Source organism: Heliangelus exortis, chromosome 1 (genome assembly GCF_036169615.1).
Source record: "Heliangelus exortis chromosome 1, bHelExo1.hap1, whole genome shotgun sequence".
Classification (NCBI taxonomy): Eukaryota; Metazoa; Chordata; class Aves; order Apodiformes; family Trochilidae; genus Heliangelus; species Heliangelus exortis.
The window spans coordinates 58539594-58555814 of record NC_092422.1 but is presented as its reverse complement, the minus strand read 5'-3'; the positions used below and the strand labels follow the sequence as shown (position 1 = coordinate 58555814).

Sequence of the window (16221 nt, the reverse complement as noted above, 5' to 3'; positions counted from 1 at the left end):
TGATGGACTTAGGGATACTGGTGGATGAAAAACTAGAAATGAGCTACAATGTGAGCTCCCAGCCCAGAAAGCCAACCATACCCTGGGCTACATCAGAAGTGTGGTCAGCTGGTCAAGGGAGGTGATTTTGCCCCTCTCTTCTGATCTCATAAGACCCCCTCGGAAAGGCTGAGAGATTTGGGGTTGTTCAGCCTGGAGAAGGCCTTATTGGAGCATTTCAATACTTAAAGGTTGCCTATAAACTCTGTAGCACAGAGATCCCCCAAAAGCTGAGCAGCTGAATGCCTCCTGTAACACAGTTGTACAACTTAGATTTGCTCATTCAAAGGGTATTTCTACAATGACAGTTTTGGTTCAGCTCCAGTCAGATGCTAGCTACAAAACATTGAAAAAATTACAAGTTAAAAAATTTCAGAATTACACAATTATTTCCAAGAAAGTAAAGAAAAAATGCAGTAATGTGCCAGACAAATAACCACAGCACCTCACACTATTTCATTGTACATGGTCATATATTTGTCATTGCATAGATGCTTCTGAATTATTACTGTCAGGATGTTAGACCTGAAAAAGACCTCATGAAAAGAAATATATGACTCTTTTTCCAAGACAGCAGATGCATAACAGTCTTCATCCATATTCTTGCATACTTCATGGCAATTCCTAGATCCCTGAAGAACATTTTGATTCTCTTCCTCATTCCCACCTGTGTACCCAAGGGGAAGAGCATTTGAAGAGATGAACACTGTCAAAGCATCAGCAGAGCACAGGTGAGGAGCAGGGAAAACAGGGAGGTTAGAATTAAGAAATATAACTTCAAAGCTGTGATTCCAAAGGGCACCATGTAGAGGAGGCTTGAGGATGTCAGATGGAAGGCACTGGAAGGCCTGCCTTGAAATTTTAGCTATGCCACATCAACACACAAAAGGAATGTGTCTTTTTGGTTCCTGGAGACTGATCTACATGAGAGGCCATTTACTTCTCTGAAGATCTTGACCAACATTTCAAAGCAGCAAACAGGTATTAAGGAAATAGTTACCTTTGCACCCGTGGTTATTAATGCAGTAGGATCTGCCATTGCTAAGACCACCTGCTACAAAATAAAAAATCATTATGTAAAACTTTAGAGGCTCTACTGGGTAAAACCTAAGAAACGAATAAAAATAAAGAAGATAGCAAATAATGTTTGAAATTATGGCACCAAGTACAGAAGTAATATTTTTTTAACTATGCAAAAGCTTTCTATAACACAATATTACCTGTAAAAATTGTCATCCTACTTAATCTTTCTAAATATCTGATTTCTCCTCACTGTCACATGTCTGTATGAATGGGATGTCTTGTACTCAGCAGTGGCACAGTAATAGGTTGCAGGCAAACAGCTTTCAAAAAGTAGAAGTTACATTATTAGACAATGTCACTTTAATTTTCCTGCTTTCATGGGATTAGGCAACATGTTGTTCAAGGAACTGCATTGTTTGCTTTGGAAAAAAATTAATATTTTTGTATGAATTTTCTTGGATTTTAAACGTGTAGATATAACAAGGAGGGATACAATAGAAGTTGGAAGCCAGATTATGAATAACAGCTGACACACAAATAATTCTGTCACTCTACTTCTATTCCTTTTCTTCCTCTCTCCCTGACATTTGCAAGAGAGTATTTAAAATTAAAGACTAGTTTCTCATGGAAAAGACAGTATCTGCCTCTTCTCCCCACCTCCTCAATCCCCAGATAGGCTCAGTTTGTACACACAAAGCACATGGGCCATTCTAATGTAATATTAGTTACAGCACCCAAAGGAAACTGTAATTAAAAATTCTCTTCAACTCCTTCCTAGAGAGAGAAATCTTTAAAAATATATACTTTAACATCATTCTCCCTGGGGGGAACACAGCAAGGGCTCAGATTCAAGGGTTGTTAAACAGCATGAGTAAAATCCCAAATGCAAAGGGCCTAGTGACTGAACTTAAATATAACTTAATGTGAACAGCTGCCTCCTTTTAGAGAGGGAAAGGACTTTATGAAACATTTTAAAGCCTATTTTAGCAAGAAATCCCACCATGGGATCACTGCCAGATGTCTCTACAATATTTGACAAGCTACAGCCAATGTTTTGTCAACATGTGTTAAATGCTTTTCTACACAGCTTAGTCTTCTGAACACTACGTATTATTTTTCCAGTATATATATATATTCCCATATATACTGGAAATACAGTCACAAACTGTACCAAATACTACCAAATACAGTCACAAACATTACTTCTACCTCATGTGATTTTGGATCCAGGTGAACATGTTAACTATGTTAACTATGTTAAACATAAGGGCTGAAAAAAAAATCTAATTCTGATGCAATACTTGCTTAGCAGAGCATCTCTTTTTTAAAATACAGTAAGGCAGGTAAGTTGTAAATTAATTCTTCCTGATACAATTACACAACCAAATTGTTGCACAGATTTGGTTTGGCTTGAGCAGTTGAAGTTAATCATAAGCATCACTAATATCTTCTAACACAGTATATGAAATCACTCCCCTCTCACAGCCAGAACAAAAACACTAATCTGTGAGAACACATATGTATCCCATATTGGATTACTCACATAAACTCCAAATAAAACCAGTGTCCTGCCAAAATCCTATCTATTATGAGGCAAACGTACCACTGATTTCTTTCAGCAGCTCCCTGATCTCCAACTCCACCAACACACAAACAGTATCACTGAGCTTGAAAAGGTAAGACTTTAAAAATATGTGTTCAGAAAACTAGATGCTGAGAGTAAAAATATATATATTTATTTACTCACACATACACACACACACAGACAGAGAGTTCATGTTTGGGCTTGTGATTAGCAGCCTTTTTTTGCTCTGTTCAAAATCCAAAGCACCTCTCCTCTGATCAAGTGGTTTATGCGGTAACAGCGTAAATGGCACAGCACCTGAGAAACAGAAGTAGTAAAAAAGTGCAAGTGTGCCTGCTAAAATCTTCTCAAATGCAGAAAAATCAACAGGCTCAGTGCCCTGCATTTAGCTTTTGCAGTGAATTTGTTTCCAAGGAAACCAATAGCTGCAGATGTTTTCCTATGCAAAAGGAAAAGAAAATTCAGCTTTGAGATTACTTGTTTACCCAATATTTTATTTACACATTTTTCCTGATAAGTAACAAACTGTCCCTCAGATCCTGTAGTAAGACTGGACTGCATTAAATCAGAATTTTTTAAAGCTTCCTATACACATAACTTTATGGTGCTACTAAAGGCAGCATTACACTTCTAAATGTTTTCACCTTTATTATCTTTCAGTCTCTTCTGCCTAAGTGACCTGCCTTCTCTGCTTCGTCTCCTTCAATAAAGCATTCAAAACCCACCCTTTATCATGGGTTTTTACCCCAAGATGTGCTCCAATAACTTGGCAAGGGTCCAGCTTCCAAAGAACAATGCTGAGTTGGAGAGGCTACAGGAATGCCTATTCTCATGATATGAATAGCTTTGCAAAATTGTATTGTGCTATAGAGGTATCACCATAATTGGCATAACTTATGCTTCTTAGGACGAGAGTACGAAATATAAATATTTAGTAAAACCACAATGGAGATGGCAAGGTAGAAAATCCACTTTCCTCCTAGTTATTCCACAGGACATTAAACCTATAAGTCTAAGTCACACACACAAGGATTACTTCTCTATTTATACTGCAGATTCTCAAGCTGATATATATGAAAGAAACCACCATGGGTACTGGGTTTTTGGGGTTTTTTTTTTGTTTTAATTAAAATTAGAACTTTTTTCCCTCCATAATTAATAATACCAGAATATTCACCATACCTTCCGACCTCCCAAAGCCTTTTCCCCCTTTTCTTCTTTCAGTGTTACTGATTCAACAGCAACATCTACTGGGCATGGAAGGGCACGATTCAATTTTTTTAAAGAGATTAAAGGGCCAGGCACTGCAGCAGCAAATGCTGACAGCATTGATCTCTGGATACTTTTGTATCCCGATCACTGTTAAACCACAACCAAAAAGAACAAAAAATAGCATTTGCTCTCTACTCAGCCCTCCAAAAGGAAAATAAACTCAGGAAAATATGGATGGAAGAATAGTAGTGACTTCTAGTTGCCATTTGGAAACAAGATATTTATATTACATCCCCTACGAATATTATATACACTAGGCTAACAGAAACTGTTGACAGAAATTCTGAGAGTAAAAGTATTCAAACAATCTTCAAGTTCATGCAGTGAAGAAATTTATCATACATTCTCTTCTCTTTGAATCTCTTTTCCAATTTTATTTAAGAATTACACAGGTTTTTGAGAAAAAACAAACAAAAAAACCCCAAAAAACGAACCAAACATCTGTGACTAATAACCAGCCAAATCTGATCAAGTAATAGTTCTTCAAAACTTCACAGAGAAAGAGATTACAACATATATCTATTAATTTCAAAGAACAAGGGTCCCAGAGGACACTGGTCTAATGACACCCATCATTTGCCTTTCATAAAGGAATCTACTGGGGTCTAAATTCCCTAAGTTGAGCTCAAGAAGAACTGAGGCCTTGTGAGAGGGACACAGGACAATCCACAGATCTGGCAGGCTCCATCTAAGTATAAACAAGCCAAAGAAAATGACAGGGGGGCAGCTCAACTTCATCCCTCTTTCTGTCCTTCTGCAGAGACTGGCATCACATCTGCCTGCTGAAAAGCACACATCATGATCAGGGCTCACAGTGACTGCCCTTGCCTCATTTTGAACTTCTACGTAATTCCTTCCTTTAAAATGCAGTCAGATGAGGATCAAAGAATCATAGGATCCCTACTTCGAGCACTGATTATGCATTGCATATCAAGCAATTGTCTATGAAATCATAGAATCATAGAATCATAGAATCATAGAATTGGCTGGGTTGGAAGGGACCTCAGAGATCATCAAGTCCAACCCTTGATCCACTACCACTGCGGTTACCAGACCATGGCACTGAGTGCCACATCCAGTCTCTTCTTAAATATCTCCAGGGATGGAGAATCCACCACTTCCCTGGGCAGCCCATTCCAATGTCTGATCACCCTCTCAGTAAAGAAATTCTTTCTAATATCCAACGTAAACCTTCCCTGGCACAACTTAAGACCGTGCCCTCTTGTCTTGCTGAGGGTTGCCTGGGAAAAGAGACCAACCCCCCCCTGGCTACAACCTCCTTTCAGGGAGTTGTAGAGAGTGATGAGGTCTCCCCTGAGCCTCCTCTTCTCCAGGCTGAACACCCCCAGCTCCCTCAGCCTCTCCTCATAGGATCTGTGCTCGAGTCCCTTCACCAGCCTGGTTGCCCTCCTTTGGACCTGCTCCAGGACCTCGATATCCTTCCTAAACTGAGGGGCCCAGAACTGGAAATGCATCAATGCTACTGGAAATAAAAAACAAAACTGGAGACTTCCATTTCACAAGTTAGAGCCTCACTCATTTGGCAGGGAACTAAGCCTCCCCTCCCTACCACTCCTTGTCTAGGGACTCTTGACTCTTTCAAGTCAGTGCCTTCACCCAGGAAGAGCCTGGCAGCTGCTCAGTGCTCTAAGCCTGAGGTTGAAATCGAAGAGTGAGCTCATTTTCTGGGCAAGTTCTCCAAATCGAATGTTGGCTGTAACATCTGCCTGGAACCCCAGTGCCTCTGTATCCAGCTTGCATGAAGCTGAGCATCTTACTTTCCGAGAAGCTCATCAGGGTGTACACTGAGCACACGTAACAGCTTGAGGGCATGGCACAAGCAAAGCAGCAGCAGCCCCCCTCAAAGGGGCAGCAGCTCTGGGCAAAGTCAAGGGGACCCATTGAACTTTGTAGTGAGGTAGGTGTTGGTCTCTTCTCTCAAGTAACCAGTGATAGGATGAGAGAAAACGTCCCCATGTTGCATTAGGGAAGGTTCAGATTGAATACTTGGAAAAATTTTTTTACTGAAAGTGGTCAAGCATTGGAACAGGCTGCCCAGCCCAGGGAAGTGGTGGAGTCACCAACACTGGAAGTGTTCAAAAAATGAGTAGGTTTGGCACTTCAAGGCATGGTTTAGTCAGCATGGTGGTGCTGGGTTGACAGTTGGACTTGATGATCTTGAAGGTATTTTAATAAAACCTAAGTTTATAAAACCAGGTAGCTCAATCCTCACTAGAAAAACTACTGAAGGAACTGTGAAGAGAACAAGAGGTACTTTCTCAGACTTAGACATCTAAACACCATGAAGACCCCCAAACACTGGCACTGTTCTCTCACACACACACCCCCTGCAGTGCAAGGAACACAAGCAAACCCAACATCCCTGCTGGAGATCCACCAGTGGGTAAAATGGGGAAAAAACCCATCTGCTCCCTTTGGGACCAGTTCTGGTCCTTGCTGTGCACACGTATGCTACTGAGATACCTTTTCTTCCTATGTCAATGTATTTTCTGGAGAAGTGAAAAGTGCACAGACACCTGATTTTTTGTAAAATGAAATATGCCAGAGTAAAAAATACACCATGTCATACTACTGCTCAGAGCTGAAATTATACAAAAACACACTGCAGCACACTGATAGAACAGCAAATTTCAAGATAGATTCTAGATAGGTTCTAGAACATGCACTATATTTTCTAAAATGAAATGTGTTTCTCAAAATAAGCAATAATGGGGGTGGGGGGGGCTGGGGTAGGGTAGTAAACCCCATGTGTATAATGGGGCATTTTTACTGTATTTTTCCTCTCCCAACTCCTGTCTCTGCAAACACTGACTACGTAAAAGAAGAAACTTCTAGGATTTCTCAGCAAAAAACCCCTCTCCTTTGCACACTGAGTGCTATTGAAGAGGGGATTCAGGCAGTGTTAAGACAGCCCATCAGCCTTGTGCCAGTCGGATTTTTTAGCAGGTTCTGACACCACTACTGTGGTCTCCAGCAGCTTTTTTGCACATAACACAACCCCCATGCATGAATCCACACCCCTTACTGGAAACAGGAGCTGCTGGCAAGACTGCCTGGTTTTTCAAGGTGTTCATAGGAACCTCAGCAGAAGCAACGTTGATGTGGTTTCTCTGGAACTTCACCTTTTGGATAGGTATCCTTCACAGCAGTTTATTCTGGGCATCTATTTTTCTCTCAACCCATTATTTTCAGCATATCTGTTTTTCTCCCGTGAGCTTATTCTTGGATTGAAGTCAAACCTGCCACAGGGCTACCACAGAGCATTCCCTCCCTTTCTTCACACACTTAGTAATTAGCAAAAGCACATTTCCCCAGGTAAGCTTTCGTAAAACAGGTCACACGAATTTGTTGGCAGAAAGCTTAAACTGACAGACTCCAAATGCAGTATCAAATTTATTTCCCTCCTCTTTCCATAAAAAGTTGTTTGGTAATGGTAAATGGAAAATATATTTATCTGTTTAATAATGGGTTTAGATGACATTTTAAGACTAAAGCAATAATCTCATTATGTGCAACAAATAATTTTAAATAATTACAATTTTTCAAATTTTTTGTTTTGATCAACAAAAAGGCTTACGCAGATCTCATAAGATGAGCTCAGAAAATTCAACCTCTCACCAAGTAACTTGAATTCTATGTCCAAATTAAACAAACTCTTTAGCCTCTAGCATTTAAAACAAACACAGTATTTTTAGCTGGAGGAAAAGGGTTTCCTTTGACAGCTGGCCATTTAACCAATTCCACTATCAGTACGCAACAGGTCTGCAGTTTGCACTTGTGAATAATGAACAAAAAGATTTCATAGGTTAAAAAAAAGCTTATTTATTTAGTTACTTTCCAACATTTCCATTATCAAAGCTCCCTCCTCCTACATAGTGACAGTGTTGCATCCTAAACACTTAAAAGCGAATGCACTGATTAACCCCAGCAAATCTGTGATTTGCTCAAAACAGCCCCAAGTAATTCCTCAGTGCCAGGGGCAGCAAGTACATCCAACATTTCATCTGGGTATTGGCTAGAGGAGAGGCAAAGCAATTTATTTCCATGATCAATGGTCCAGCTGGAAGCCAGGGAGCCAGCCTAACCCACCACTTTTCACCCTACAGATGCACAGGGGACAGGGAAATGATATTAAGGCAAGCACATGAAACCTTGCAGCTCAGGTACATTCTGTTGCACCCATGCAAGACTTAAGTGTTTACGTTGACAACATCACCTCTGTGACCTCAGGAACAAGTGTCAAATCCAGCAAGCAGTTTGCCTTCTCTAAACAGAGGAGGCAACAAGCAAGAACTCCTAACTTGCCACGGGACTGCTCCTCATTACGTGGTGAGCACACCGGCGGCATGAGATGTCCCAGGTCATGCACTGCCCTGTCAGAAGAATGAGCCAGTGTCTTGTACTAGAGTGGTTTTTTTCCTCTTTAGACATAATAATCAAGCAGATTTACAAAGATATCCACTGCCTACAGACACAGAAAAGAGAATTTTACAGAATGCCTAAACAGGTTAGACATGTAACCCCTCCTGAATTTCAATTACACTGCTGCTTAGGCAATTTTCCAATTTCTTTGGAGCCACCTGAGGCACAAGAAGCACAAAGGTACTCATGTCAGGGGCTAAACAGAACTGACAAAGCTTTCCACCTTTATTTTCAGCAACTACCTAATATTTCATCCTTCGTGGAGAGTATCTGAAAAGTGAAACATGATTTAAATCAGAAGGGAAATAGTCATTACATTCAGAGGTACCACAAAAGTCATACATTTTCATAATAAACTAAATGTTATTACTTTCTCTCATTATCAACTGGCTATATGTTTCAAGTGGAATATAAACAAAAGGACATCTCTAGCTACATAATATTGAAACCTACAAAACCAAGAAAGTTGGATTAATTTTTACAAGCTCGTGTAGCTAGACAGTAATTTCATACCTCCCTATTTAACATAAAAATGACACCATTTGAGGAGAGTGCAAATTTCTGTTTACACATATCACATCTTACCATGGAAGCCTTCTGAGCACTATGCAGGACAAAGAAGGTAGAGCTTCCTCGGAACTTAATCTTAAGAAGTCCCTGCTTCTTTGTACAGATTATTGGTGTTTGCCTCTCCCTTGGCAGGAAGCTCTCCAAGTACAGAACAGGCAGCAGAATGAGGACAGGGAGGCTGGCAGAGCCCCAGCTATACATCCCAGGTTTGTGTGATCTCACAGCTAACAAGGAATCCCAGCCAAACTCTTTCTGAGAAGCAAGACTCTCTAGGAAATAGGAGAATAGAAAGGGAAAAACAACAAATACTCTGGTTGCTTATTACAACAGAAAAGAGAGGGAAAGAAAATAGAAAGAAGTGCAACAATGCAGTAAAGGTATTTCAAAGGATGGGTGACTATAAGCCATTGAAGTGCACACTACTTGGAACGTTGCCCTACAAATCTTTGCCAATTGGGTTCAAGGAACCTTGAAGAAAAATTAAAATGCTTTCAGGCCTTCATTATAGCTGCAGATAGTGCCATAAGTTCTACAACTTTATCTTAGTTACTGTATGAAATACCCACACAGACAGGAAAGTGAACTGCAGCTGAACTGTAAAGTCATCAAGTGTGGCACCAAATTGCAGACATACATATATAAATGCACACACATACACACCATCTGAGTTTTGTTGCTGACATTACTGAAATACCTCTCCAAAGCTCATTTTTAGCTGTCAGTGCCTTTTTACAATAATGGAGCTTTTCTGCTCTCACTTCTTGAACTGAATACTACTAGCTGAAAAAGGAGTTATTTTTATATATTCCACATTTTCTGTAATTCCCAGGAAAGAAGGAATTAGAGTAAGATGTTTAATATTAATATCATTTAAGAGGTTGGTTAACCTGCATAGCTTAGAAGTCTTAAGAAGAAAATCCTGACAAGACTCCTACTGATTTTAATCAGGCTAGGATTTCATTGCTCTATTACTTGAAGCAGCAACACAATACAGATGAGGTTTGCCACGCAAAGGTTCTCCTTTCTCTGTTGTTAGATTGCTCCAACTAGCTTTAAATGCATCTTTTTTTTAGGAGTTAAATTCATAAGAATTTGCCAGATTCCTTAAGTAGAAATAGAAATTCAGTTTTAATAAAAAGCAGCTCTTTCACACACAAATATACTGGCTCATAAACACATGCTGAGATGGATACCAGCCCTATAGTGGCCCGTAAAGCAGCAGGCTTATAAAGATATTTATTTATAAAATCTAGTTCCACTGCAAGCAAAAAGCCTCAAACACTGACAAAATGTTACCTCTGCATACATATCTCTCATATCTTTCTTGGAAATGCACTTCACATCAATCAAACTACTAGTACAGAAAGTTCAGCGTGGATATAAAAGCTCCCAGAGTCACATCCAGCCAGTTCCTTAAGGGACAACCCACTGTCACCAAGCAGACAAAAAGAAGCATCCAGCAAAACCAAATACTTTTCTCTGTTAACAAGGTGACCACAGTTCTATGTTAATAAAGAAAAGAAAAAAAAAAAAAAAATTCCAAGTTTCCCCTCCTTGAGCGATGCAACAAAGCCACCAGGGACAGCAACACCCCCCAGCTCTGTGATGCACTCCGTACCTGTAAGTGTATTGTAGCTTAAGGGACTCCTGCCCTAGTTGGCTTGTTTCTAATGGAAAAAAGGTCATGGGGTATTTAGCATTTGCATGGACAGGCTGAGAATCCTACAATGCCATCTTCCTTCCACAGATGTACTAATGTTATTCAGATGCTGTTGTCATTCCCATTAACGAAGCAGTCTTGTCATGCTTGCATATGGAAGTCATCTCCCATTGCCTCACAAATTCTGGTCTTAACCTTTCAATTATTTGTTTACTTATTTTTAAGTATTCAAACACTCATTAAAATACTTGGTATGATACTCATAGCCTCATTTTCTGCATGTACCTCCTAGCTATGTCAATCTGCTTTGTAAGTAATGCCTTGAAAAAAGCTTTTCAAGTTGTTACTTGAGGTGCACTGTAATGTACCCTGCTTTGCAAACTAAAATTTGCAAATTACAATTCTAATGAGTTGTTGAGATTGAATCATAAAGCTTCTCAGAGAATGCAAAACATCTCCAAGAATCAAGGAACTTCCCAAATACATTGCACAAAGGGAGAACTTCTCCTGGAACATGCACTGGAACCCTGGCCCTCTTTTACATAGCAATAAAAGAAGCTTCTAAGAGATATTTTAAAGTTTCTTATTATTTAGTTAAGATTTTTAAAGTAAAGATTGTTTTATTTGTTGACACCAGGGAACAGAATGGACTTATCCCAAACAGCTTAGTTACTGTTTTTCTGAAAAATCCCTTCATTTGAAACACTATAATTATTGTGACTATGAACACCTACAGTGTTTCCCTTGTACATCACTATTGCAATTTTGTATTTGTTGTGACTAGTAGAAAAGCGGAGCTAATGAGTAAAGCTGAAGTTACACTCTCAGTTGAGTTACCAGGACCCATAAGTGCATAAGAGACAGCATGTCACTGTTGTTTTGGGTTTTTTTCCCCCTCTGATGCTGCTGACCATCATATTAAGTCCATCAGTGGTCTTACTAACATCACCTGACCACGCTGTTCCTTACAGTGATGTTGTAGCAGGTATAGAATTCAGTCAAGCTGTCAGCTTCTGTAATACCAGAGAGTACTGCCTAAAATGTGCTTATGTATGGAAAAAGATGCAATTTGACATTTTGAGATGATACCAAGCATGTTTCTTTCTAAGAGCGTGTCAATGTAACAGATCAGTGTTTCAAGTGCCCAGGACCTCAGCAGCTGATTTTGCAGCACTGCTACAAACGTTTCAAATGGCTCATCACACAGTCACTCAGCTGCCTTGTTGTTTCTCATGCAAAAATCCTAAAAATCACGCGAAGTCATAAAAAGACACCCATTTTATACTTTAAAATGGTTTAAGCTTTTTTTCACTTCCTGAACTATGTCTTCTCAGGCAAGCTTGGACCAGTGAGACTTCAGACTTGTGTAAACAGTCACCTGTACCCTTGAGTCCCCAAAACCTGGGCAGTCATGATAGTCCCCTTACTTTTCCAAAAGCTTTGACTGTAGAACCTTCAAGGCTGTTTGCCATAACACTGGCAATTATAGTTCCCAAGACATCACACTAGCAAATCTTGGTATCACAAAAGGTTTCTTCTGCTTCCCTGTTGCTTTCCCATAATGACAGGAGGCTAAAAAACCCCAAGTGAAAAGATTATAGTCCAACTAGATCTGAACTCAAAGGAGAAACATTTTCCAGCCTCTTTTGAAGACAAGAGGGGGAAAGATGTATTACTCTCACAATTTGAAATGAGGCAGTAATACACATGAGTTGTTTGGATGCTCTCATCCTGCCATCTTGCCTGAGCTCTGCCTCAAGCTGAATTTTGCACACTGCCTCATCTACTGGTTTCAACCAAGGTTTTTCAGTCTTCTGAGATGCAACATGTTCTCAAGCAAAAGTGTGGAAAAACTCCCAGATACAATGAAGATTTGGTCTTAATTATACCTTCTAGGAAACCATAGCAGTAAAAGTGCTGGTATTAATATAGTATCAATAGCATAGCAGATGAGTTCCAGGGAAGGGAAGAAAGGCATTACTACTTCAGCAACAGCAACATATGGTTTAACTAGAGAAGAGCAGCAAGATGCTCTCTACCCTACAGTATAATTACAATAGAAACTAAGACCCCTAAACACTGGCTTACAGAAGCCAGAATTAGAGAAGAGAAAAGACTCCAACAACATTGGTGGAGTTTATTTTCCGTGGCAACATTTCTCTTTCTGCCTTTTTCCACCAGAAGACTAAGAATTAGCTTTACATAAAAAGACACTGGCTTTCTTTGCCAGCCACAAAAATGCTTGCTTCTTTTCCTGAAATAAGTACTTGAACAAGCACCAGACCTAGAGCAAAATCTCCTCATCTCACAATACACGAAGTGCCCATTTTAAATATTCATGCTACTCTGCTGCAATTCTTTTCAGACCAGACTCTTTTTAGCAGTCCCTTGATAAAATCAGAATATATAAACATGGAGATTGCATCAATTAAGGACAATATTTTGTTAAAAACCAAAGCCCAATAAAATGGCCACAAATATAATGATGCATTCAATCTGCAATACTAGCAACAGTATTAGTCACTTCACAGGAAGATACTGAATTTCATACTGAATTCAGTTTTAAAGTTTAATAACTTGGCCAGAAAATTCTCTGTAACTGACATTTCTCACACCCAGCTCTGGAAAATCTCCTTTGCCTGTCTACATGCTGCTCTACAAGTCAAAAGAAAACAAACACACATTTTTTTGAAAACTATGTCCCACTTTTTCCAGGCATAAAGAGCATTATCAGGTGCTTTTCAGTTCTGATGAATGGGGTGCAATTCAGCTGTCAAGCCAGACACAGTTATCATCATCAACAAAAAAAAATCTGCTACATCTCAGGGAAGAAAACTTATTCCAGAACTTCTTTCACTAAACCTTGTATTTCCTTCACAGTGACAGAAGGACAACAGCCAGAGCTAAAAGGTGAAATTAGCATATCCAAGTTTGTGCAGGTTATCATAGGAGGTGCAGGCCTATGAATTATGTATATGTATTCAGTTCCTTTCTGCCTTCATTGCATGCATTCTGATCTTTGCAGAATCCTTCCTCTGTAGATCAGTCAGTCAACCATTGATTCACTGTTACATCAACAAGAGAACACACATGTACCTTACTCTGAACCTAACACAGCTCTCTCCTGAATTTCTAGAAGGGAAGATTAGCAATTTTCCATTTGAAGTCCTGCAGCTGACATGAGACTGAACTACCTGTTCCTCTGACTTCATAACAGGCCTGCCTTCCCAGGACTTATATATAGCAAAAGTATATATATATACTTATAATAGCAAAATATTAAAAGAAACTCCTTGACATTTCTTCACCTAGCTCAAAGCACTAAGATGGGATCACTTAGACCTACTTCACCTTCAGCAGTGGTTTGTTTAACTCCAGATATCCTTAAGAATAGGCTACAGACTACAGAAGTTCTTTAAGTAGTCTGACTATCCCCACAGTTAGGTCTAAATCTTCTGTGCAGAAATCAAGTTTGCATTTTTTGTTCTTACACTATTAGATAGGGACAACAAGAAAATTAAAACAGGCAGATGTGCACCTTCCTCTGTAATTTACAAAGATCTCCACTAGAAAGTCAGAATTCATGTGGCCTACCTTCTGTTTTTTTTTGTGGTCTAGATATACCCTCCTTATTTCCACAGAAGTCACATTTTATAAACCTCTGACCAATCCTGGCCTCCTCCTCTGGAATTTCTGTGGGGTTTTTCTAGTATCTTTCCTTGCTGGCCTGAAAAATCTCATATTCTGGCTGAGACCTCACCAGTGGACAAATGAAATGATTACTCTAATAAGTACTTCCTGCTAAGCCACAGCAGATTATGAATCATTCTGTAGTAGCACTAACATCATTAGCTCGTTCAGGCTGAAAGAATGAGCTTTTTTTCCTTTATTACAAAGGAGTCATATCCTGCCTTGTAATCATGTATTAAATGTAAAACTCTGTTTTAGAGAATTTCACTTTTCCAGTTTTGGATCAGCTTTCCATCTTAGAAGTGTGCATGAATATGTGTCGATATTTTTTCATTACCTAGGAGGCTTTTAAAAAAATTCACTTAACAAAAAGAAATTAAGATGTGTTAACAAAGACCAATTGCTATCAGGTGTAACTGATAATAGACTTACAGTCCATCTGCACTAAGTACTAAGGCAAAGGTCACAAAGTTCATATATGAATGCAGCAGCCTCCTGCATGACTACATGGGAAAGACCATATAGCACAGGGAAAAAAAGTGTTCCTAATCCCTTTAAGTATAAACTAGCACTCACTACAGCTTTCTGCTTATGGACAGTAGCAACAAAAGCAATGTGATTAAGGTGCAGAGGTATTTTGTATTTGCTTCTCAGCAGCTTCTCAAGAGTATGATTTTAAAACTGCAGGAAGGTAGGTCAGGTTTCTCTGGGATGACTATTTTTTGCTAATCAATTAATTTATGGGATTATTTTAATTTCTTTGAACAAGCATCAGTCCTCCCGAGTAAAGGTCTTTACCGGCTGCTACTAAACGTTTGTTTTTGTGGTGAGACATCACCTTTCTCCAAGTGAATATTCAGCTATTCCTTTATTTCAGGTCTCTGCCCTACTCTCATTGCTAGTCATGACACACCATTGCTAAAATTCTTATAGCCATCAGTCCTCTTCTTAACACAGTTTGGCAGCCATTGGACAATTTTCAAAAATTACTCTCTTTTTCTCACCGGCTGTGCTCTCTGGCACCTCCTGCAGATCTCGCACAAGCTGCATGATATCTGACACCACAACCTGGTGGTTTGTATCTTCTTCTTTCTCTTCATTAGACTGGTTGGCTGTTGTAAAGCAGTTGCAGCTTCCAGTTTCTTTGCACGGGATGAGCCTCCAATACCAGTAGTCAGACATGAAAATGCTTGAAGGTGATTTCTGAAATTTAAAAAACAAACAAAAAATTATTTTCTGTCAGAAGTAACAAAAAAAAAAAAAAAAAAAAAACAACAAACAAACCCAAACCAGGTACTTGAAAGAAAAAGCTCAAATGATGAAATATTGAATACTGAATAAATATTAAATATTGAATAAATATTAAATATTGAATAAATATTAAATATTGAATAAATATTAAATATTGAATAGATATTAAATATTGAATAAATATTAAATAAATAAACATTAAATATTGAATATCAAATAATCAAATTGAAAGTTACATAGTGTTTATCATATTTTCAATTTTACTTAAAGAAAAATATGCCATTTATGATATGGCATGCAGTTCATAAAAGCCATCAGTGGTATTGTACAAAAAAAAACCCCCAACATTGGAGAGTTCCCTGTAGTTTCTCAAACTACAGGGTTTGCTTATCTTAGGCCAAGCAGCTAACCACAACTCCCCCCCAAACAATATACAAATATCAAATTACACATTATTTTAATAACAACTGCATAAAGGCAAAAGAAATATCCATATCACTCTGTATTTTAAGCAGAACTCAGTATTTATCTTAAAAGCACCCTCTGAAGCCCATTTTAACACACCAGAACACAGACTGTCAACACATAACATAATGTAAGAATAAAATAGTAACACTCAAACAAGAACAAGATATTATGATTCCCATGAAGCGGGGGCTGAGATTAGTTTGAATTTTCCATATACAGA

The 16221-nt window shown here is 38.9% G+C and overlaps 1 protein-coding gene across 3 annotated transcripts in view; it reads right to left on the bottom strand.

The window, feature by feature from the left end:
* The window catches only part of MCF2L (MCF.2 cell line derived transforming sequence like), a 164534-nt gene that overhangs the window by 138677 nt on the left and 9636 nt on the right, over positions 1-16221 (bottom strand). For all 3 annotated transcript variants that reach the window (XM_071743832.1, XM_071743846.1, XM_071743783.1), the window contains exon 2: positions 15287-15485. In XM_071743832.1, the coding sequence (XP_071599933.1) occupies positions 15287-15464 (178 nt within the window). In that variant the 5' untranslated portion in view covers positions 15465-15485. The remainder of the gene's footprint in view (positions 1-15286; positions 15486-16221) is intronic.